Below are 23408 nucleotides of genomic sequence, written 5' to 3'. Positions count from 1 at the left end.
CTGCAGTGGAAGTACAGAGTCCTAATGACTGGATTGCCAGGGGATTCATACAGTGCTGTTTTTTAAAAGCAGTTCATATACATTATATATATATGTATTTTTTTGTTTTTTAGCTTTGCTGCAGGGGCTATTCTTCGTTACAATGTGACAGTTTCTCATTGCAGTGGCTTTTCTTGTTGCAGAGCATGGGTTGTAGGCTTTGTTGCTCCGAGCTATATAGAATCTTCCCAGACCAGGGATCGAACCCGTGTCCCTTGTGTTGGCAGGCAGATTCTTATCAACTGTACCACCAGGAAAAACCTACATTATATGATTGAATTCTCACTTCAAGATGGTGGTTCTCTCATTTTATAGCTATAAAGTGTTAGGTTTACAGCCTCTGAAACATTAAGTGACTTGCTGGAGGTCACACAGTTAACCTGGGTAGGATACAGTCAAGTGAACCTTACTCCAGATCCAATACTCTATCATACATTCAGTTCAGTTCAGTCACTCAGTCGTGTCTGACTCTTTGCAATCCCATGAACCGCACTATGCCAGGCCTCCTTGTCCTTCACCAACTCCCAGAGTCCACCCAAACCCATGTCCATTGTGTAGGTGATGCCATCCAACCATCTCATCCTCTGTCATTCCCTTCTCCTCCTGCCCTCAATCTTTCCCAGCATCAGGGTCTTTTCAGATATGAGTCAGCTCTCCGCATCAGGTGGCCAAAGTATTGGAGTTTCAGCTTCAACATCAGTCCCACCAATGAACACCCATGGCTGATCTCCTTTAGGATGGACTGGTTGGATCTCCTTACAGTCCAAGGGACTCTCAAGAGTCTTCTCCAACACCACAGTTCAAAAGCATCAATTCTTCGGCGCTCAGCTTTCTTCGCAGTCCAACTCTCACACCCATACGTGACCACTGAAAAAACCATAGCCTTGACTAGACGGACCTTTGTTGGCAAAGTAATGTCTCTGCTTTTTAATATGCTGTCTAGGTTAGTCATAACTTTCCTTCCAAGGAACAAGCATCTTTTAATTTCATGGCTGCATTCACCATCTGCAGTGATTTTGGAGCCCAGAAAAATAAAGTCAGCCACAGTTTTTCCACTGTTTCCCCATCCATTTCCCATGAAGTGATGGGACCAGATGCCATGATCTTAGTTTTCTGAATGTTGAGCTTTAAGCCAACTTTTTCACTCTCTTCTTTCACTTTCATCAAGAGGCTCTTTAGCTCCTCTTCACTTTCTGCCATAAGGGTGGTGTCATCTGCATATCTGAGGTTATTGATATTTCTGCTGGCAATCTTGATCCCAGCTTGTGCTTCTTCCAGCCCGTGCTTCTTCCAGCCCAGCGTTTCTCATGATGTACTCTGCATATAAGTTAAATAAGCAGGGTGACAGTATACAGCCTTGATGTACTCCTTTTCCTATTTGGAACCACCAGTCTGTTGTTCCATGTCCAGTTCTAACTGTTGCTTCCTGACCTGCATACAGATTTCTCAAGAGGCCGGTCAAGTGGTCTGGTATTCGCATCTCTTTCAGAATTTTCCACAGTTTATTGTGATCCACACAGTCAAAGGCTTTGGCATAGTCAAGAAAGCAGAAATACATGTTTTTCTGGAACTCTCTTGCTTTTTCCATGATCCAGCAGATGTTGGCAATTTGATCTCTGGTTCCTCTGCCTTTTCTAAAACCAGCTTGAACATCTGGAAGTTCACGGTTCACATATTGCTGAAGCCTGGCTTGGAGAATTTTGAGCATTACTTCACTAGCATGTGAGATGAGTGCAATTGTGCGGTAGTTTGAGCATTCTTTAGCATTACCTCACACTTACTGCAGTTATTTATCATAACACCACCAACAGCTTGTGATTTGCTGAAGTTTAAATATTGGAGAAAAATAATGGAAATATTTTCAATTGGAGCACCTGGTTTATAAGGAGCTGGAGTTTCTAGAATCACAATGTCACGCTGAAAAGACATGCTGAACCTTGCTTCTGTCACCTTGTCTTATGGTCTGCCGGGATCCTTGTGCCTAGGCAGAATGGCAGTTTTATGGGGCCCTGGAGTTGGGGAAGGATGGTGAGTTATTGAGCTGTGGTTTTGACTAATGGTTATTCAAAGTTTTATTTACTAAAAGGTTTTGACTAATCTTTGCTTAAAGACATATTAAGAAGTATGTTGGAGAACATATTTACAGCAGCTTTGGCTATTGAAGAAAGACTGACATTCAGATATTTTTCTAGTCAGAGTCAGGACTCAAGAAAGTGCTTTCTCAGTTTTTGCTCCTAGTAAAAACTTTTGATCAGTTTCAGACTTGCAGTTTAAGCCTTGGGTTTATGTCAGTACATGCCATGAATGTGACATCAGAAATAGAAACCTACTTCACCTCCTTAAATTCTTCTTAGATAAAATGTATTACATGCCAGTGGAATTGAGTCAATACAGTTAGTCTAGCCTTTCTAACTAGTAGAAGCCTGTTTTAAATCTCTTTTATTAAACCATCATAATGGAAAGGAGTTTTTTACCTTGTGTTTTTTGTTGTTGGTCTACTCTGTTTCAAATTAATTCAGTCAATGAATATTTATTGAGAGCCTGTTGTGTTTTAAGCTTTTTTGTAGTGCCTGAGAAGAAAGCAATGATAACAAAAATCTTTTTTCTTTGGGGCTTACAAGCTGATTTCGGGTGGATTGGGCGGGGGTGTGGTGGTGGTGGTGGTGAGAATTTCGTCGTAAGACTGTAAATAAATATTAAATAAATCCTCTCTTATTTAGTGTGCAGTTTTGAGCAGTAAGCTCTTTGATCTTTAGTTTTCTCATCTTTACCATAGGTGTAATGATTCCTATTCTACCTAGCTTGAATTGTTTCCAGAATCAAGTAGGATAAAAATTTGGTTACATTGTACCTTTCCACATTCCTGTGGTAAGTTATTGTTACTACTATTAGAAAAGGAAAAGGGACACTGGGGGAAAGTTGTTTGTAAAGAAAAGACAGAATGGCTGATTCTCTGTTCTGAGAGAACCTGATGTCCCATTGGTAAACCTTCTGTGGCTGTTAGACACATCTTCACACAGGGCTACCATAACCCTTCATGTAGGCGTTTTTAAACAGCACTATCAAATAAGACCATTATTATTCTGTATTGTTACAGTTATTAATAACTGTCTTAATGTCAGGTGCCATGCCCTAGTCTGCATCCTTACTGCTTAGCACACAGCTTAGGTCTTGCATTGGAACTTCATAAGTGTTTGGTGAATGAGTGAATGAGTAACAAAAATAGACAACAGTTGAGTGCCAAAATGGATCTTTTACTCAGCAGATATTTTTGTTTTGCCCATCATGTGCTTGGACTGAGGTTATGTTCCGGCTGAACAAAGATGTGAAGGTATACAGCTTCTGCCTAAAGCTTACAGCATTACAACACCTAATAGTCTGGTGAGTGTTAAATAGGGGTGAGCCATGAGGGAAGCCCTATATTGATAAGATAAGGAACTGAATGATTTTGTTCTGCTAGACAGTGAAAGAAGGCATTAGAGAGGAAGTAATTTTTTTTTTTTTGCAGTTGTTCTGGAGGGATTAATAACAGTTACTGTTAAAGTTATTCCAGCCAGAGGGGGCAGTTTGAGCATAGGAATGGAGATGCTAAAGTATAAGGTGTGTGTCTGATATGCCTAAAGGTAATTACAGTTGGTTTTTACTTTTTTTTTTTTTTTTTTTTGATTCAGATACCCCTCCCCATCTAGAAAATTTGAAAATAGCAATAGATTTTTCATCCCAGAAAAATGCATATGAGCAAGCATATGCACATCATTCTAGAAAGTTATGCAGTTCTTAGGGATCTCTGGACCAGTGGGACTGAGCAGTTGAAAAGTGCAATGGCTGGTGAAAGGAACAGTTGATGGCTGGATGCTGAGAAAGATTCTGAATGCTTGTTGAAGACTTCAGGCTATGGGAGTTCCCTGGAAGCTCAGTGATTAGGGTTTAGCACTTTCAGTGCTGTGACCTGGGTTCAATCTCTAGACAGGGAACTAAGATCCTGCAAATCGTGCAAAGGCTTGGCCAAAAAATGACGCTAGCCTTTATGATTAAGGAACTGCTAAACCATCAAAGGAGGTCCAACCAGTCCATTCTGAAGGAGATCAACCCTGGGATTTCTTTGGAAGGAATGATGCTAAAGCTGAAGCTCCAGTACTTTGGCCACCTCATGCGAAGAGTTGACTCATTGGAAAAGACTCTGATGCTGGGAGGGATTGGGGGCAGGAGGAGAAGGGGACGACCGAGGATGAGATGGCTGGATGGCATCACGGACTCGATGGACGTGAGTCTGAGTGAACTCCGGGAGATGGTGATGGACAGGGAGGCCTGGCGTGCTGCGATTCATGGGGTCGCAAAGAGTTGGACACGACTGAGCGACTGAACTGAACTGAAAACCATCAAAAGTTTATTAGCAGGAAATTCATATAATCTGATCTGTTTTGACAGGTAATTGTTTGCTATTTTCAGGATAGGTTAGAGGGTTTAGGAGTATATTTAGAATAAGTGCTAAATAGGAGGTAGGATTGAGGGCTTTTATTTTTTTTGTTTGTTTTGTTTTGATTTTAAAGGATGAGAGAGACTTGACATGTTTAAAGAAAGGAAAAGGAGCCAGCAGAGAAGCAGGTATTGAAGTTCTACGCACAAGAAAAAGGAAGAGAATAGAGAAACCTTGGGAGGAGATAAAATCGAAGCTCATAGAGAGGTGATCCTTGAAAAGGAAACATGAAGAAGGGATGGAAGAAGATATATTTGGAAATCATCAAGGTGGAAGTTGAATTTGGAGTAAGTTACCGACAGCTGATTTTTAATTCATTACAAAATTGTTTCTGTTTTTGGTTCTTTTTTTTTTTTTTTTTTGGCTGAGAGACACCTGGGATCTCATCTCCCCAACCAGGGATTGAACCTGGACTCCCTACACTGGAAGAAAAAGTCTTAACCACTGGACTGCCAGGAGAGTCTTCCCATCAGCCTGTTTTGTTCCCAGACAGTGATCTAGGTACTTTTCTGTGTGCTATTACATTTAATTTTACAAAAATTCTATTGCTTGCCTGAGTGCTAAGTTACATCTGACTCTTTGTGACCATGTGGACTGTAGCCCTCCAGGCTCCTCTGTCCATGGGATTCTCTAGGCAAGAATACTAGAGTAGGTTGTCATGCTCTCCTCCAAGGGATCTTCCTGACTCAGAGAAGGAGCCCATGTCTCTTGTGTCTCCTGCATTGACAGGTGGGTTCTTTCCCACAGGCGCCATCTGGGAAGCCCATAGCTTGGTTGGATATTCCCATTTGACAGCTGAAGGGAGGTATGGCTCAGAGAGATTAAATTTCCCAAGACATCTTTATGGAACTGAAGAAATCTGGAACCTAGATATATATTTGACTTCAAAGTTTAATAATTTCTACCTTTATAGGGTCTGTTAATGCTTTATGATTTTTTATTTTTTAATATTTTCCTTTCTGAATGAATGAATTAAGTTATCTGGAGAATGATCAAAGGATAGAGTGGGCTAGAGAACTCCAGTTCAGTTCAGTCACTCAGTTGTGTCCAGCTCTTTGTGACCCCATGGACTGCAACACGCAAGGCTTCCCTGTCCATCACTAACTCTTGGAGCCACTCAAACAAACGTCCATCAAGTTGGTGATGCCATCCAACTATCTCATCCTCTGTCGTCCCCTTCTCCTCCCACCTTCAATCTTTCCCAGCATCAGAGTCTTTTCTTTGCATCAGGTGGCCAAAGTATTGGAGTTTCAGCTTCAGCATCAGTCCTTCCAATGAATATTCAGGATTGATTTCCTTTAGGATGGACTGGTTGGATCTCCTTGCAGTCCAAGGGACTCTCAAGGGTCTTCTCCAACACCACAGTTCAAAAGCATCAATTCTTCGATGCTCAGCCTTCTTTATGGTTCAACTCTCACGTCCATACATGACTCCTGGGAAAACTATAGTTTTGACTAGACGGACCTTTGTCAGCAAAGTAATGTCTCTGCTTTTTAACACTCTGTTTAGGTTGGTCATAGCTTTTCTTCCAAGGAGCAAGCATCTTTTAATTTCATGGCTGCAGTCACCATCTGCAGTGATTTTGGAGCCCCCCAAAATAAAGTCTGTCACTGTTTCCATTGTTTCCCCATCTATTTGCCATGAAGTGATGGGAGACTGGATGCCATGATCTTAGTTTTCTGAATGTTGAGCTTTAAGCCAACTTTTTCACTCTCTTCTTTCACTTTCATCAAGAGGCTCTTTAGTTCTTCCCTTTCTGCCATGAGGGTGGTGTCATCTACGTATCTGAGGTTATTGGTATTTCTTCTGGCAATCTTGATTCCAGCTTGTGCTTCATCCAGCCTGGCATTTTGCATGATGTACTCTGCATATAAGTTAAATAAGCAGAGTGACAATATACAGCCTTGACGTAGTCCTTTCCTGATTTGGAATCAGTCTTTTGTTCCATGTCTAGTTCTAAGTTGCTTCTTGACCTGCATACACATTTCTCAGGAGGCAGATCAGGTGGGCTGGTATTCCCATCTCTTTCAGAATTTTCCAGTTTGTTGTGATCCACACAGTCTAAGGCTTTGGTATAGTCAGTAAAGCAAAAGTAGATGTTTTTCTGAAACTCTCTTGCTGTTTCTATGATCCAGTGGATGTTAGAAGTTTGATCTCTGGTTCCTCTGCCTTTTCTGAATCCAGCTTGAACATCTGGAAGTTCATAGTTCACGTACTGCTGGAAGTTCACGGTTTACACTGTTGAAGCCTGGCTTGGAGAATTTTGAGCGTTAGTTTGCTAGCTTGTGAGATGAGTGCAATTGTGTGGTAGTTTGAGCATTCTTTGGCATTGCCTTTCTTTGGGATTGGAATGAAAACTGACCTTTTCTAGTCCTGTGGCCACTGCTGAGTTTTCCAGATTTGCTGGCTTATTGAGTGCAGCAGTTTAATAGCATTATCTTTTAGTATTTGAAATAGCTCAACTGGAACTCCATCACCTCCACTAGCTTTGTTCATAGTAATGCTTCCTAAGGCCCATTTGACTTCACATTCCAGGATGTCTGGCTCTAGGTGAGTGATCACACCATTGTGGTTATCTGGGTCATGAAGTTGTTTTTGGATAGTTCTTCTGTGTATTCTTGCGACATCTTCTTAAAATCTTCTGCTTCTGTTAAGTCCACACCAATTTCTGTCCTCTATTGTGCTCAATTTTGCATGAACTGTTCCCTTGGTATCTCTAACTTTCTTGAAGAGATCTCTAGTCTTTCCCATTCTATTATTTTCCTCTGTTTCTTTGCATTGATCACTGAGAAGGGCTTTCTTATCTCTGCTTGCTATTCTTTGGAACTCTGCATTCAAATAGGTGTATCTTTCCTTTTCTCCTTTGCCTTTAGCTTCTCTTCTTTTCTCAGCTATTTGTAAGGCCTTGTCAGACAACCATTTTGCCTTTTTGCATATCTTTTTCTTGGGGATGGTCTTGATCACTGCCTCCTGTACAGTGTCACGAACTTCCATCTATAGTTCTTCAGACAGTCTGTCTATCAGATCTAATCCCTTGAATCTATTTCTCACTTCCATTGTATAATTGTAAAGGATTTGATTTAGGTCATACCTGAATGGTCTAGTGGTTTTCCCTACTTTGTTCAATTTAAGTCTGAATTTAGCAGTAAGGAGTTCATGATCTGAGCCACAGTCAGTTCCTGGTCTTTTTTTTCTGACTATATAGAGCTTCTCCATCTTTGGCTGCAAAGAATATAAACAATCTAATTTGGTATTGACCATCTGGTGATGTCCATGTGTAGAGTCTTCTCTTGTGTTGTTGGAAGAGGGTGTTTGCTATGACCAGTGCGTTCTCTTGGCAAAACTCTGTTAGCCTTTGACCTGCTTCATCTTGTACTCCAAGGCCAAATTTGCCTGTTACTCCAGGTAGCTCTTGACTTCCTACTTTTGCATTCCATTCCCCTATAATGAGGAGGACATCTTTTTTGGATGTTAGTTCTAGAAGGTCTTGTGGGTCTTCATAGAACCATTCAACTTCAGCTTCTTCAGCATTACTGTTCAGGGCATAGACTTGGATTACTGTGATATTGAATGGTTTGCCTTGGAAATGAACAGAGATCATTCTGTCGTTTTTGAGATTGCATCCAAGTACTGCATTTTGGACAGTTGTTGACTGTTGTGGCTACTCCATTTCTTCTAAGGGATTCCTGCCCACAGTAGTAGATATAATGGTCATCTGAGTTAAATTCACCCATTCCAGTCCATTTTAGTTCACTGATTCCTAGAATGTCGATGTTCACTCTTGCCATCTCCTGTTTGACCATTTCCAATTTGCCTTGATTCATGGACCTAACATTCCAGGTTCCTATGCAATATTGCTTTTTACAGCATCAGACTTTACTTCCATCACCAATCACATCCACAGCTGGATGTTGGTTTTGCTTTGGCTCCGTCTCTTCACTGTTTCTGGAGTTATTTCTCCACTCTTCTTGAGTATCGTATTGGGCACCTACCAACCTGGGGAGTTCATCTTTCAGTGTCATACCTTTTTGCCTTTTCATTCTGTTCATGGGGTTCTCAAGACAAGAATACTGAAGTGGTTTGCCATTCCCTTCTCCAGTGGACCATGTTTTGTCAGAACTCTCTGCTATAACCTGTCTGTCTTGGGTGGCCCTATACAGCATAGCTCATAGTTTCTTTGAGCTAGACAAGGCTGTGGTCCATGTGATCAGATTGGTTAGTTTTCTGTGATTGTGGTTTTCATTCTGTCTTCCCTCTGATGGAGAAGGGTCAGAGGCTTATGGAAGCTTCCTGATGGGAGAGACTGACTGAGAGGGAAACCGGGTCTTGTTCTGATGCGCGGGGCCATGTTCAGTAAATCTTTAATCCGATTTTCTGTTGATGGGCGAAGCTGTGTTATTTCTCTATTGCTTGACCTGAGGCCAAACTGTGGTGGAGGTAATGGAGATAATGGCGACCTCCTTCAAAAGGTCTCCTACATGCGTTGCTGCAGTCAGTGCCTCTGACCCTGAAGCAAGCCACTCCAAAGAGTGTTAAAAGTTTGGAGTAGCAGTCATGGAAAAAGTAAGGGAGCCACCAGAGATGAGCAGATGAGCAAAAGGGCCGTCGAACCTCAGGGCCCTACTGAGGTTGGACAGATTACCCAGTCAGCTATCCATTCTGTCTCCACCAATTCTCAGATGTTTTTGAATTCTATTGGTGTGGGCCTGAGAAGAAGACACACTATGTTGTAATGGGAGACTCAGAGCAAGTCACATGTCTTGTGCTTCAATTTTCTCATCTCTGTAAGGGTCTGGATTAGTTGATTTCTCAAATTCTAGGACTTCTATGGTATTCCAAGGAGTTTTAAGAGAGGAAGTGTGTCTAGTGATTGATTTTTTTTTTTAGGGAAGAGGTGGTTGAAACCACACAGCTTTCAGATTCAAGCTTCGTTTTCAGTTTAACTTCTCTGTTATATTTAAAGTACCAGATGTTTGTTTTTACAGTCTGAAAGTCCTGACATTTATTCAAAGTAATGTATTTACTACCTTTGGAGTCTGAAAACCTGGATCCTAATTTCAGCTCCATCACTTCCTAGATGTGAATATCCAAGTCAGCTAAGCTTTAGTTTCCTCATTTATAAAATGGAGCTAGTAACCATTTCTTCAAAAGTATCAGGATGATGTGAGAGGTCTTTGTAAAACTGTAGAGTGTTTAGTAAATATGAGAAAAGATATGATTATACCTGGCAAGGAAAAGGATTAATACTGTGATCAGTGCTGTACAAGGGAGTGAACTCTGGTTTAGAGGGCATCCTTCAGTTCCAGGGTACTAGTGGTAAGTAAGACAAACCTCTCAGGGTACGTACTGTCAGTGCATTGAATTTAGAAATTTATTTGTAGTATGTGATGTTACTGGATTTTTTTCAAGTGTACGTTTAAAATCAGATTTTATTTTGAATGAAATCTGTGACTTAATAAAACAGCCTCCATTGTTAAATATTCTCTGTATTTATTCTCTCAGATGTGAGCTTGTTAGCCACATTTCCAGGAGTATTTTTAAAATAGCCCTTGACTGTGTTTGAAGGATAAATAGCAATTTTATGATTATCTGACAGAACTTAACATGCTTAGTTTGTTTGTTTCCTTTGTAGATGGCTGATTCTGATGGAACTCAGCTTCATCTCTTATAGAGAGCTGTCTTAGCCCACCATGACCCTGCAAGTCTCATCTGGCAGATAACCAAAATACTGGATTCTGTCTACCCAGCTGCCTGCTCTCTTCTTTGTACTTGGGTTGGAAATACAGTGTCAGAAATTGGCAGAAAAGGTTAATGATTCATCTTTACCTTGAGTGATCCCAGAGCACTTTGTCCATGTCTCCGCAGGGCACTTTTCCCTCTGTAGCTTATTTACCTCTTTATTCTCCCCACCAAACAGTGACTGTTTATGAAAATAAACTGAACTAAGGGGGATTCCCTGGTGGTCTAGTGATTAGGACTTGGCACTTTCCCTGCCATCAGCCCAGGTTCTATCCCTGGTGGGGAAACTAAGGTCCTGCAAGCCATGTGTCATGCCCCCGCCTCCCCCAAAGTTAACAACTGAGCTAAGGATTCCTTTGTTGTTGGTTTCAAATTATTTAACCATTAGGCTTAATGCTGCCCCACAGGTTTTGCACATGTTACTTTCTTCTTTTAAAATGAAATTACTGCTACATTCAATATCCTATGATAAACCATAGTGGAAAAGAATATGAAAAATAATGTATGTGTATGTATGTATATATAGCTGAGTCACTTTGCTGTATAGCAGTAATACAGCATTGTAATTCAACTATACTGCAATAAAAATAAATGTAAAAAAAGAGTGAAATCACTGGATCAGCAGATACGAACATTTATATAGAGTTTCATTGTTTAAATTTTTTTTTATTTCCTTTTTTTGGCCGTGCTGCACAGTTTGTGGTAGTTTTCCCGCCAGGGATTGAAACCAGGCCACAGCAGTGAAAGCCTGGAATTCTAACCACTGGGCCAGCAGGGAACTCCTTAATTTTATTTATTTATTTTAATTAGAGGATAATTACAATATTGTGATGGTTTTTGCCATACAGCAACATGAATTGGCCATAGGCATACGTGTGTCCCCTCCCTCCTGAAACCTCCTCTCACCTCCCTCCCCGCCACATCCCTCCAGATTGTCACAGAGCACCGACTTTGGGTTCCCTGCATCATATATAACCTTGCCTGGAAAATCCCACGGACGGAGGAGCCTGGTAGGCTGCAGTCCATGGGGTCGCTAAGAGTCGGACACAACTGAGTGACTTCACTTTCACTTTTCACTTTCATGCATTGGAGAAGGCAATGGCAACCCACTCCAATGTTCTTGCCTGGAGAATCCCAGGGATAGGGGAGCCTGGTGGGCTGCCGTCTATGGGGTCACACAGAGTTGGACACGACTGAAGCGACTCAGCAGCAGCTGTCTGTTTTGTATATGGCAGTGAGTATGTTTCAGTGCTGTTCTCTCAAATCATCCCACCCTCTCCTTCTCCCACTGAGTTCAAAAGCCTGTTCTTTATGTCTCTGTGTCCTTTGCTGCCCTGCACGTAGTATTGTTGGTACCGGTTTTCTAAATTCCCTATATGTCCATTAATATATGATATTTAAAAATATGTAATGCTTCACAGATCTACTCTTAGCAGATTTCAAGTATGCAGTACTTTGTTATTAACTATAGTCATCACGCTGTACTTTAGGTCTCCAGAACGTACTCATCTTATACCCTTTCATCAGTGCCTTTCCTCTTCTCCTTTCTCTTCCCCTGAAACTAAATATTTTATTCTGTTTTTTTATGCATTTATTTATTTGTGGCTGCACTGGGTCTTTGTTGCTATATGCAGGCTTTCTCTGGTTGCGGTACACAGGCTCTGGGCCCTTGGGCTTCAGTAGTTGCCGCACAGGGGCTCATTGCTTGTGGCTCTCAGGCCCTGGGGTGTGCAGGCTTCAGTAACTGTGGCATGTGGGCTTAGTTACCCCTCGGCACGTAGAATCTTCCCAACCAGGGATCGAACCCATGTCCCCTGCATTGTTAGGTGGATTCTTATCCACTGTATCAGCAAGGAAGTCTCAAATTTTTAGCCATTCTGATAGGCAAGAAAAATCAAAATAAAACTCACTTTACATTGGCATTTTCCTTATTAGCAATCAGGCTGAATGTATTTTCATTTTTATTAACCATTTTTATTTCTTCAGTGAATTCCTTCTCTTCATTCCCATTTATCTGTTCATGTATGTCAATCACATAGCTATTTTAAAAGGTTGAGTTGACAACAAATATGAAATTTAATTTCTTTACATGTTTAGTTTGGGGTTAAATTATTTTTGGAGATTTTATAAATAGTATTTTCATCAGAGTTAATGTTTACTGCCAAAATTGTTTTTTGGAAAGATTTGACATGTCACTGAGTACTGTAGCTTTTTAAAAATACGTTTTGTTCTGGGGGATTTTTTCTCATAATGTGGTATATATATATAACGACAGGAAGAAACCATGCTACGTTTTTCTAGGTGCAGATTTTGTCATGGTCAGTGATGATGAATTGCCTTTGCTGAGGCCTGTCCTGTATAACTCACTAATATATTTCCTGAGAGTACTTTTGCTTATCAGTAGGCCGCACCTCTATTTCAAAGCTGATTCATGCTGGTTAGTGTGACAGAGGACTGTTTAACCAGGAGGAGGAGGTCACAGTTTTTCTTGAAATGGAAAATTAGTTTCATTTTTGTCTTTACCCTTAATTAATGTTAGATGTTCATTATATGTGTTTAAAATTAAGTAATCTTTTTGCAAGTATAACTTTTACTAAACACACCTTCTAATTTTATTCTTTTTTCAATATTTATTTTATTTGGCTGCGTTGGGTCTTAGTTGCAGCAAATGGAATCTTTAGTTGTGGCTCATGGACTCTCTCATGCCGTGCAGGCTTAGTTGCTCTAAGGCATGTGGGATCTTTTTTTTTCTTGACCACACCATGGGACATGTGGAAGTTCCCTGACCAGGGATTGAACCTAAGCCCCCTGGATTGCAAGGCAGATTCTTAATCACTGGACTGCCAGGGAAGTCCCTGAACAGACCTTTTAAAAGACATTTGTGAAACTGTTTTACTGAGAGTGTGATTGTTAATCTCTATTTTAAAATTTTCAGTGTTTTTTATTTCTGCAAAATCCTATTTACATTTTTAATTTATCTATATCTCTTTATAACATTCCGTTTTCCCAAAAAAGCAAAAACAAATGAAGTTCTTATGAACTGACTATTTGTAGCTACCAAATTTCTGTGTAGTATTAACAAGAATAATCGAGAAATAGCAAAGAAAGTAATTTTAAGAAACGAAAAGTTTACCAATCAAAAGGGTAGATTCTGTGGTGTCAGATAATAAAGGTACATGTAGATTACAGTGTTAACTCCTTGTGTTAAGTAGTAGCGTCTGTCTGAACAATTGTAGATCACTCCGGGAGTTGGTGATGGACAGGGAGGCCTGGCGTGCTGCGATTCATAGAGTGGCGAAGAGTGGGACACGACTGAGACTGAACTGACTGGCTGACTGACTAGAAGAGCAGTTGATACACTGTTTCTTTTTTTTATGGTGAAAACTTTTGTATTTGGAATTAGCCAGTTGGACTCAGTTTAGATAGATGAGCCCAGTTTCGTAGGCAACATCCAAAGCGTCATAGCCAGGAGCCAGTTGAACGTACGCCTTCTTCCCTCTGTCAGGCCTGATCAGGGTGCTGGCTTGAGCCACGTCAGTGTCATAGGGCTTCTCGCAGCTGTTCAGTTTGGTGCTTGTTGGCCCTGACATCCACAGCGAACACCAGTGTGGTGTTGTCTTCTGTTCTCTTCATGGCTGACTCGGTGGCGAGGGAGAATCTGATGATGGCATAGTGGTCAAATTTGTTTCTCCTAGGGGCGCTCTTCCGAGGATATTTGGGCTGCCTCCTGAGCCGCAGAGTTTTGGTCTGGATCTTTCGTGTGTGTGTGTGTGTGTGGCTGTGGACACCTTTTGACATTGCTCTCTTGGCCTTCAAAGCCTTTGCTTTGGCTTCGGCGCCATCTTCATGAAAAGGCCACTGTTTCTTAATCTTGTTTATTCCTCTAATGGTTAGCTTTTTAGTCAAGTCCAAGAAATAAATGGAAATAATATTTTAAATTGTCCCTTCTCTGCTAATATATAGTGGCTTCATCATCTTGATAATATTTTTAGATACTACTCATTTTGATCAAGTTTGACCTCTTGCTAGCTAAAATCTGCCTTGAGTTTTGTTTTGAAACTAAAATCAAGGAGTGAGGTGAGCTTTAGCATTATGTAGAAGTAGAGCCCTATTTCTCACCTGGTTAGAAAGGGAAGACTCTCTTCTTCGCTACCTGTATTTCCATTATTATACATATATTGTATTAATACTTTCTGCTTAATCTGACCATCTGTTTTTCTCTACTGGTATTGCTTTTAAGGTTAAAGTTAAATTTACTCTCCTTTGTATACTATCTGGCGTGGTACTTAGCATGTAATTGGCTCTTAATAGTCACTTGCTTAGCTCAACAGTTATTAAGTACCTACTATATATAGGCACAGGTCAATTTTTTCTGTTTTATTATGTTTATTTATTGGGCTGTGCCCAGTCTCAGGTGTGTCATGCAGGATCTTTGATCTCTGTTGCAGTATGTGGGTTCTTTAGTTGTGGCATGTGGGATCTTGTTCTGTGACCAGGAATTGAACCCAGGTTCCCTGCATTGGGAGCTTGGAGTCTTAGCCCCTGGACTACCAGGGACGTCCTATTTTGAGCTAATTTTTGTATTTTCTATTTCACTGATTTCCACTGTAATTCTTATTATTTCCTTCCTTTTGGTTTATTTTGTTTTTCTTCCTACAGCTATAAATTTCCCTCTAAGCACTGAACAACTGAGCACACAAACAAAAGTACTGCTCTCTCTAGCTGTAGCCTGTAAAGTTTGGTATTTTGTGTTTTCATTTTCATTAATCTCATCTACTTTGTATATGTTGGGAGTGTAGCTAGAGGGCCTCTTCCTGGGGAATACTTAGAAAGGTTAGTACTTTATCTCCTGCTGCCGCAACTGTCTCAGGGTTACAACTGGTAATTTTTACTTCCTTCCACTCTCCATTTCAGATTCCCCTTGCCCTCAGCTATCATCTCTGCCAGTCTCAATGACTTTACTTGGTGGTAGGACCCAAACCCTCATTCCTGAGGAATCTGAACCACTGGTTACATACATGCTTTTCTCAGATTAGTTTTCCAGCTTGTCTGTTTACCATACTATCAGAATTGGGAAAGGAATACCAGTAGGCACCCAAGTGGATCATCTGGATTCTAAATACATGTTCACTGTTTCCTTTGTGGTGTGGAAGAACAACCTTCTTTCTGATAAGGAGGTTTAGTTACCCCTGTCAAGATGGTAGTTCCTCTTCTTGCCTGGTGATCCCTGGATGCAAGGACTCCACAATGCCCAGGCAATAGCCATAGCTTATAGCCTCTTGGGACTCTTTTTGTCTCCTGTGGAAGTACTCCTTTTTTTGATGACCTAGATCTTTAACTCTGCAGAACTCAGAGTTTCAGGGATCCCAGGTGGGTCTTGGGGTTTGATAATAAACAAGGTTTGATAATAAATAATTCTTTACCGCTGAGCCTAGGAAGCCTTGGGATGATGCTTACTGGTACATTAAACATTTCAGTAACTCTCATGTAGTGTTCCCTGGAGGAAAGGCAAATGTACACCCAGAAAATATCTCTGTTTCTTCCAGAGTTCAGTTCAGTCACTCAGTCGTGTCCAACTCTTTGCAACCCCGTGCACTGCAGCACGCCAGGCCTCCTTGTCCATCACAAACTCCCGGAGTTCACCCAAACCCATGTCCATTGAGTCGGTGATGCCATACAACCATCTCATCCTCTGTCGTCCCCTTCTCCTCCTGCCCTCAATCTTTCCCAGCATCAAGGTCTTTTCAAATGAGTCAGCTCTTCGCATCAGGTGGCCAAAGGATTGGAGTTTCAGCTTCAACATCAGTCCCGCCAATGAACACCCAGGACTGATCTCCTTTAGGATGGACTGGTTGGATCTCCTTGCAGTCCAAGGGACTCTCAAGAGTCTTCTCCAACACCACAGTTCAAAAGCATCAATTCTTCGACACTCAGCTTTCTTTATAGTCCAACTCTCACATCAATACGTGACCACTGGAAAAACCATAGCCTTGACTAGATGGACCTTTGTTGGCAAAGCTGCTGTCTAAAGCTCCGCCCATTGGGCACTGCCTTTCAGCGCCACGTCCTGATGAGACTGTAGTGCAGCCACTGTCCAGTTTTGAGTTGGACTCTGTTGCACCATCTGTGAAGGGGAGAGCTTTTCCTTTGTCAGCTGGCTATGAGGGCCCCCCAGTGGCCAAAGGTATATACTAAGGCAGGGACACTTTGCAGCAGTGGTAGATGATACCAGGGTTTGGCTGTCTGCTCATGCTCATGACTTCTGGTCCTACTTGTGCATGATACTGGATGTATCACCTTCACCTAAAGGCTGGACCCACCCAACCTTACGACTTGGTATATCTCATAGAATCTAGGTCATGGCGGATGATTCTGGATGAATGGTCAACTTGGTATCACATCTCCAGGTGTTCTATATCTGCTGATTAATGAACTCTCCTGCAGAACAACTGGATTCTGAAGGCAGGGCTGGGCCTCAGCTTTGCTAGTCCCTGCCCCCACTTCACCCGGCCTGGACAGAGCTTCTCATGCATTGAGAGCTCATTCTGTGCTGATCGACTCGGCAGGTAAAGAATCCACCTGCCAGTGCAGGAGACATAGGTTTGACCCCTCGGTTAGGAAGATCCCCTGGAGAAGGAAGTAGCAACCCACTCCAGTATTTTTGCCTGGGAAATCCCATGGACAGAGGAGCCTGATGGGCTACAGTCCACGCGGTCGCACAACTTAGAGTCGGGCACAACTTAGAGACTAAACTACCACCACCATTAATATAGTAGGTCAGTGTGATTTTTTTTAGGAAATCCATAGTATCATAGGACTGGACTATATGAGATGGTGGCAAAATTGACATAGTCCTGTAAAAGTATGGTGTAATCCATTCCATGTGAATTGTTTTTGATCCTACCTCCTTGGGAGGAGTAAGAGAAAAAGAGTTAATCCTTCCATGTTTGTCTGCTTACTTTGCTTGTGGCTGTGTTAGTCGGCTCTAGCAACGATACCGCATCTGGCATGGCAGCTGCAGTTGTGCCTACTATTAGATTTTGTGATAATCTCCTACCTTCCTGCAGGATGTGTCTGGTTCCTGCAGAACCCACATGGTAAATCCTGCATCCTGTAGGAGTACAGCACTAATTGCTGTCATCTCCCCTCCCTTGCCCCCAGAATACAATTTTGTCTTCTTTTATATGTATTATCTTGGAAAGTGGGATGGGGCACCCACTTTTAGAGGCTTTCTTCCACTTGACCTTTCCCAGTATAATAACTCTTACCCCTTAGACCAAGGACTAACTAATTTCCAAGCATGTCTATTTTAGTATACATTTGGGGTCCAGGGAAATGACCACCAGGGGGTCCACACACCCTGCGGGCCCATTGTGAACTGGATCTTAGGCAGGACTCGTTTATTTCCTGGTCCTCGTAAGTGCGTGATGATACTTCCAGACTCCAGATGTTGATGTCAGCCTTCCCTTAGAAAGTTAGCATTCCTGTTTATGCAGTTTACAGTTGCCTGAGTAAATCACCATAGACAGAGCTGACAGCATTATTTGTGTGCTGGGTACTCCTGGATCGAGAATGGTCAAGAGAAACTGCCCATCAGAAGTGCCATAGCACTCCTAGCCTGAGCAGGGAAAGGATAGCCAGGTGGGGCCAGAGGGAGGGGCCAAGAGACCCCTCCTGGAAAGACAGGAAGAGGTGGACTGAGTGTGAACTGAGCACATGCTTCATTTTCACTATCAGATTTCACTATGGAACGGAAATTCATAGATAAAATTATTAAGGATTTTAAGACAGTGACAAAGTGTGTTAGTCGCTCAGTTGTGTCCAACTCTTTGTGACCCCACGGACTGTAGCCCAGCAGGCTGCTCTGTTCATGAGATTCTCCAGGCAAGAATACTGAAGTGGATTGCCATTCCCTTCTCCAGAGGATCTTCCAACTCAGGGATCAAGCCCGGGTCTCCTGCATTGCAGGCAGATTCTTTACCAACGGAACTATCAGGAAAGCCAATACAGTGACTGCAGAGCATTAAACTTCAAATGTAGAAACCTCCTGAGTGGAGTCCCTGAGACCTATAGCATATGGGTCTCTTAGGCCATTGGAGAAGGGAATGGCAACTCCCTCCAGTAGTCTTGCCTGGAGAATCCCATGGACAGAGCCTGACGGGCTACATTCTGTGGGGTCACAAAGAGTTGGACACAACTGAGCAACTAACACTACTCTTAGGCCATAGGTTTCTTAGGGAATTTTTATACTTGCTTTGGTGTTACAAGTTCTTTTCTCTTGGGTACCTGGCCTGCTTCAGTCATAGGGGTCAGAATCTGAAACTGGTTCAGGTTCAGCAATTGGGCACTGATTCTGATTTTTTTTTTTTAATTGAGGCAACTGCCCTCAGCATCCTGATCTTCCATCCCTGATTTCTTTTGACGTGACAGATAGAGAAGTACTCTTATTAGCTGCTAGTCTGTTTTGCTTCAAGTGATATCGGGCTTTATTAACTATCTCCATAAATCTGTGAGTCAGATCCCTTTGACTGCCACCCTGACTTTGGTGATCTTTATAGTAATTGTGTCCACCTGGCTTCAAACATTAAGTACCACAGCCTGGTCTCCTTTGTTTTAGGATCGTGTCATCACCATTGCTATCAGTGGCATTAGTTTTGTACCAAACTCTTACAGAGAACAGCTTTGAAACTTCAAGTAACATAATACTTGGATGAATTTTCTGACCATTTCAGCAAGCCAGCTTCACTATGTGAGCCTTTTAATCCCTTCCTCCTCTGTCTGCCTGTGCAGTTTTGACGTTGCTTTTTATCATGGACCATGGCTTTTCCAGCTTTTAGGAACCATCCTAGTGGTAAGTTCATACCATATTCTGAGATTTTTGCCAGGGTGTTAGATCGTCTATCTTCGGAGAGTGATCAGGAACCTTATGTTCTGGTTCTCACGTTCAAGCCCCCTCAGAATTCACATTCACTCTCACCTGGCCGCTGTTGGGTACATGTTGGCTAAGTCTTGCATCGCCCTTGGGTTATAGTTCCTTTCAGACCTTATCAGGCATAGCACATCTGGACTCGGTTACGTTGTGACCTACTGCAAGTTAAAGGCCTCCTACCTAGGAGGCATGGAGGTGGCAGGTGCTGAGGAGACATTGTTTACTGGGCAGGGTGGGAAGGCCTCTGTGTTATCTTCCGGTGAGGGGAGAGGGCCAGATCGTATAGGGATGATGGGTGCCTTTTCTTTCTGGGGACACTTTCACATTCAAAATTTTGGAGGGGGATCAACTCCACTGTCTCCATCTCTTGTGTTAGAGTCTCACTCTTTCCCAGTCAGGACCCTGATGTTGGCATAGCATACCTCCCTTGGCCGAGAGTTAACCTTCTGTGGTGCTGGGCTACACAGCACCAGTTGATTAACTCCTGGGCCTGGTTTCTAGCTTCTCTCCTCCTGCTGCCACAGAAAAGAGCTTCTTTGTAAAAGGTCCTGTGGCCTTCATATTTGATTTTCTTATTTCTTTTTGCTTACTTATTTCTTTATTTAGGGAACACCATAGGACTTTGAGTAAACTCTGGGAATTGGTGATGGACAGGGAGGCCTGGCGTGCTGCAGTGCATGGGGTTGCAAAGAGTCGGACACAACTGAGTGACTGAACTGAATTGAACTGAACAGGACTTATGGGAGTTTAGCTCCCCAACCAGGACTTGAACCAAGGCCGTGCTGGAAAGTGAAAGTCGCTCCTCTGTCTGTGGAATTCTCAGACTGGAACGGGTAGTCATTCCTTTCTCCAGGGATCTTCCCAACCTAGGGATTGAACCCAGGTCTCCCGCATTGCAGGCAGATTCTTTATCGGCTGAGCTAGACCACCAGCGAATTCCCCATGTTTGACTTTCAGTTGACTGTTAATCACTCAGCTTTTTGTTGTCTTTTTCTAGAGCATCAGTAGAGTTTAGCAATAGCCATTCGATTTAGTTCAGTGCAATTAGTCGCTCAGTCATGTCCAACTCTTTGCGAACCCATGGCCTGCAGCACACCAGGCCTCCCTGTCCCTCACCAACTCCCGGAGCTTGTTTAAGCTCATGTCCATCAAGTTGGTGATGCCATCTAACCACCTCATCCTCTATCATCCCCTTCTTCTCCTGCCTTTAGTCTTTCCCAGCATCAAGGTCTTTTCAAATGAGTCAGTTCCTTGCATCAGGTGGGTGAAGTATTGGAGCTTCAGCATCAGTCCTTCCAGTGAATATTCGGGGTTGCTTTCCTTTAGGATTAACTGGTTTGATCTCCTTGCAGTCCAAGGGACTCTCAAGAGTCTTCTCCAACACCACAGTTCAAAAGCATCAGTTCTTCGGTGCTCAGCTTTCTTTATGGTCCAACTCTCACTTCTGTACATGACTATTGGAAAAACCATAGCTTTGACTAGATGGACCTTTGTCAGCAATTCAATTACATTATCATTATAATTATTATTTCCCTCTTACTCTTCAGGTGCCTCATAAATCCAATCAACTAGAGCATCCTGTCCACAGATAGATCATCAGTCTTCACTACTAGTGAAAGTTTAACTGGACCAGCACCTTGTGCAAGGGATTATTTCTGTTACACCTACCACTGAGTGGGTCCTCAGTGCCAGCTAGTCTGTGAGTGATTCAACTCCAAAACCCTGTCACACTCCTAATTTTCTCAGATCACTGCTGGCCCCAACTGTTAGTTGTATTCACTTAAAAGCAGACTGTAGTATTCAAATTGTTAACTAATAAGTACTCTTGGGATCAAAGCTAGGAAAGAGAGAAAAAGCAAGATTGAGCAGATTTGGTCCTTGTTTTGATTAAGGGTGAGGGATGTTGAATATCTATACTTACTCAACTTTTTTCAAAACTTTTTTTGTTTTGTTTTCAAATTTGAGCATTCTTAACTTACTAAACTACTTTCTACTTTCTTCAGGCAAAACCAATTCCTTCGTTCTATGATATCCTCATATTCTTTCCCAGATATTTGTGTGAGTTCTGTGGGGTTTATTTGTTTGTTTGTTTTTTGCATAAAACGCTTTACTTTTGGACTTCCCTGGTTGTGGAGTGGTTGAGAGTCTGCCTGCAATGCAGGGGACCTGGAGGATTCCATGTGCTGTGAGGGTACTAAGCTTGTGTGCCGCAACTATGGAGCCCACACTCTAAAGCCTGGGCTCTGCTACTAGAGAAGCCACCGCAGTGAGAAGCCTGCACACCGCAACTAGAGAGAAGCCCATCAAGCAGACACAAATAAATAAATAATCTTTAAAAAGAAGCTTGGCCTTTTCCCGCTGCTCTCTATTCCTCCCTCTCTTCCTTCTCCCCCTCCTCACCCCTCCCTTTTTCTCTTTGTCCCCCTTCCTAAAAATTTTTTCTTAACTTGCCTTTTTCCCTTACACTCTGGTAATATTCAGGATGGAGATTGGAAAGGGAACTTATTTGAGGAAACTGAGGATGATGTATATTTTACAATGAAAATTAGCCTTGAATGTTTTATGATATTTTTATATGTGTGTATCTCAACTCCCTTAAACTAAATCCCAGTTTAAACTATAATCAATGTAACTTAATTGGGTTTATTTTTTAAGGAATATAAAAGGTGATGGATATTATGTTTTAAGTATATCATTTGCCTTTTTCTCTCTTTAGAAACTATTTGTCACCTTCCTAAACTGGTTAATAGTGGCATGGAAGATCCATTTGGTAAGTATCAACTGCATTTTTCTTAGTAAATGATCTTTGTGTTTTATCCTTACCTCCATTAAAGCTTTGAGAGTAAATTGATTTTTTTTCATGTTTATTGTGCTAAACTCTCTATCAGTTCTCAAACTTTTTAACCTCAGCATTCGTTTATACTCTTATGTATAATTGAGGGCCCCATAGAGTTTTTTTTGTATAACATATATCTATTGATATTTACTATATTAAAAATTAAAATAGAGACTTTTTAGAATATTAATTCATTTAAAAATAACATTAATAAACCATTCATATGTTACATAAATAAAAAATCTTAATGAAAAATAGCCCCCCAAATAAAAAAGATTAACAAGAAGAGTGGCATTGTTTTATATTTTTGCAAATCTCTTTAGTGTCTAGTTTAATAGAAGACAGCTGAATTCATGTATTGGCTTCCTGCATTTAATCTATTTTGTTGTCACATACCCGGCAGTTTGGAGAACTAACTGTACAGTTTGGAGCTGATGAGAGTGAAAAGGCATATAACATTTTTGTATTATAAAAAATAATTCTGACATTGCTGTGAGGCACTCAGACTTTGAGATCTAGGTGCCCTAGAATGTTAGTTACTTCAAATAAAGCAAAGAACCATTTGACAAATTAAAATAAGTTTTAAATTCTGTAACTAGCAACTAGTGACTAGCCAAATCACTTCAATCGTATCCAACTCTTTGCAGTTCTATGGACTGTAGCCCGCTGGGTTCCTCTTTCCATAGGATTCTGTAGGCAAGAATACTGGAGTGGGTTGCCGTGCCCTTCTCCAGGGGATCTTTCCCACCCAGGGATCAAACCCGCATCTTTTAAGTTTCCTGCATTGCAAGGTGGGTTCTTTACCACTAGCACCACCTAAGAGCATATAAATCTAGAAACACAAAGGTTTTATATTTACCTTTTTGATTAAAAAGTCAGTCACTGTGTACTCAACTCTGTTTTCCTATTGAAAACAAAGAGAGGTACTGTCTGGGATAATTAGTGGACCATTTTGAACATTTGTGCCTTGAGTTGTTTATTTAAGCTTTATGAAAACTATTGATGTCTCTTTAGTATCCTTAAGGTTACCTCCATGCTTTAAAAAGTGTCTCTGTAGGAGAGAAATGGTATTACTACCATGCTTTATAATTCTCTAGGATGAGACACCTTAGCTGTTTTCCAGGCTTTTAAATATTAAGCCACCACTTGCCTACATGTTACTGGAAGTACTTTTAGAAGTTTGTGTTGTGGTCATCTAGAAAGCCCTCTGGGGGAAACGTCATAGTTCCAGTGTCATTGCCATACAGCTTCATTAGAATTCTTGAGGCATAGCTGAAATGAGCCTTCTATTCCTTTTTACTTCTCCCAGATACCGTTGAGAAATTTAAAAGTAAAGATGATGGGTAAAAACTGTAAAAGGAGCCTTTCCATTATCTTAGGTTGCAGGC

General features: G+C 41.6%; 1 protein-coding gene and 1 pseudogene across 2 annotated transcripts in view; one reads left to right on the top strand and one right to left on the bottom strand.

The window, feature by feature from the left end:
• PHACTR4 (phosphatase and actin regulator 4) overlaps positions 1-23408 on the top strand; it is a 105605-nt gene that overhangs the window by 1951 nt on the left and 80246 nt on the right. For both annotated transcript variants that reach the window (XM_052654904.1, XM_052654912.1), the window contains exon 2: positions 21901-21954. In XM_052654904.1, the coding sequence (XP_052510864.1) occupies positions 21939-21954 (16 nt within the window). In that variant the 5' untranslated portion in view covers positions 21901-21938. The remainder of the gene's footprint in view (positions 1-21900; positions 21955-23408) is intronic.
• LOC128061371 (60S ribosomal protein L23a-like) lies at positions 13669-19270 on the bottom strand (annotated as a pseudogene).

The sequence above is a fragment of the Budorcas taxicolor genome, chromosome 2, assembly GCF_023091745.1.
Source record: "Budorcas taxicolor isolate Tak-1 chromosome 2, Takin1.1, whole genome shotgun sequence".
In the NCBI taxonomy this organism is placed as follows: Eukaryota; Metazoa; Chordata; class Mammalia; order Artiodactyla; family Bovidae; genus Budorcas; species Budorcas taxicolor.
This window is presented reverse-complemented; position numbering and strand designations above follow the sequence as displayed.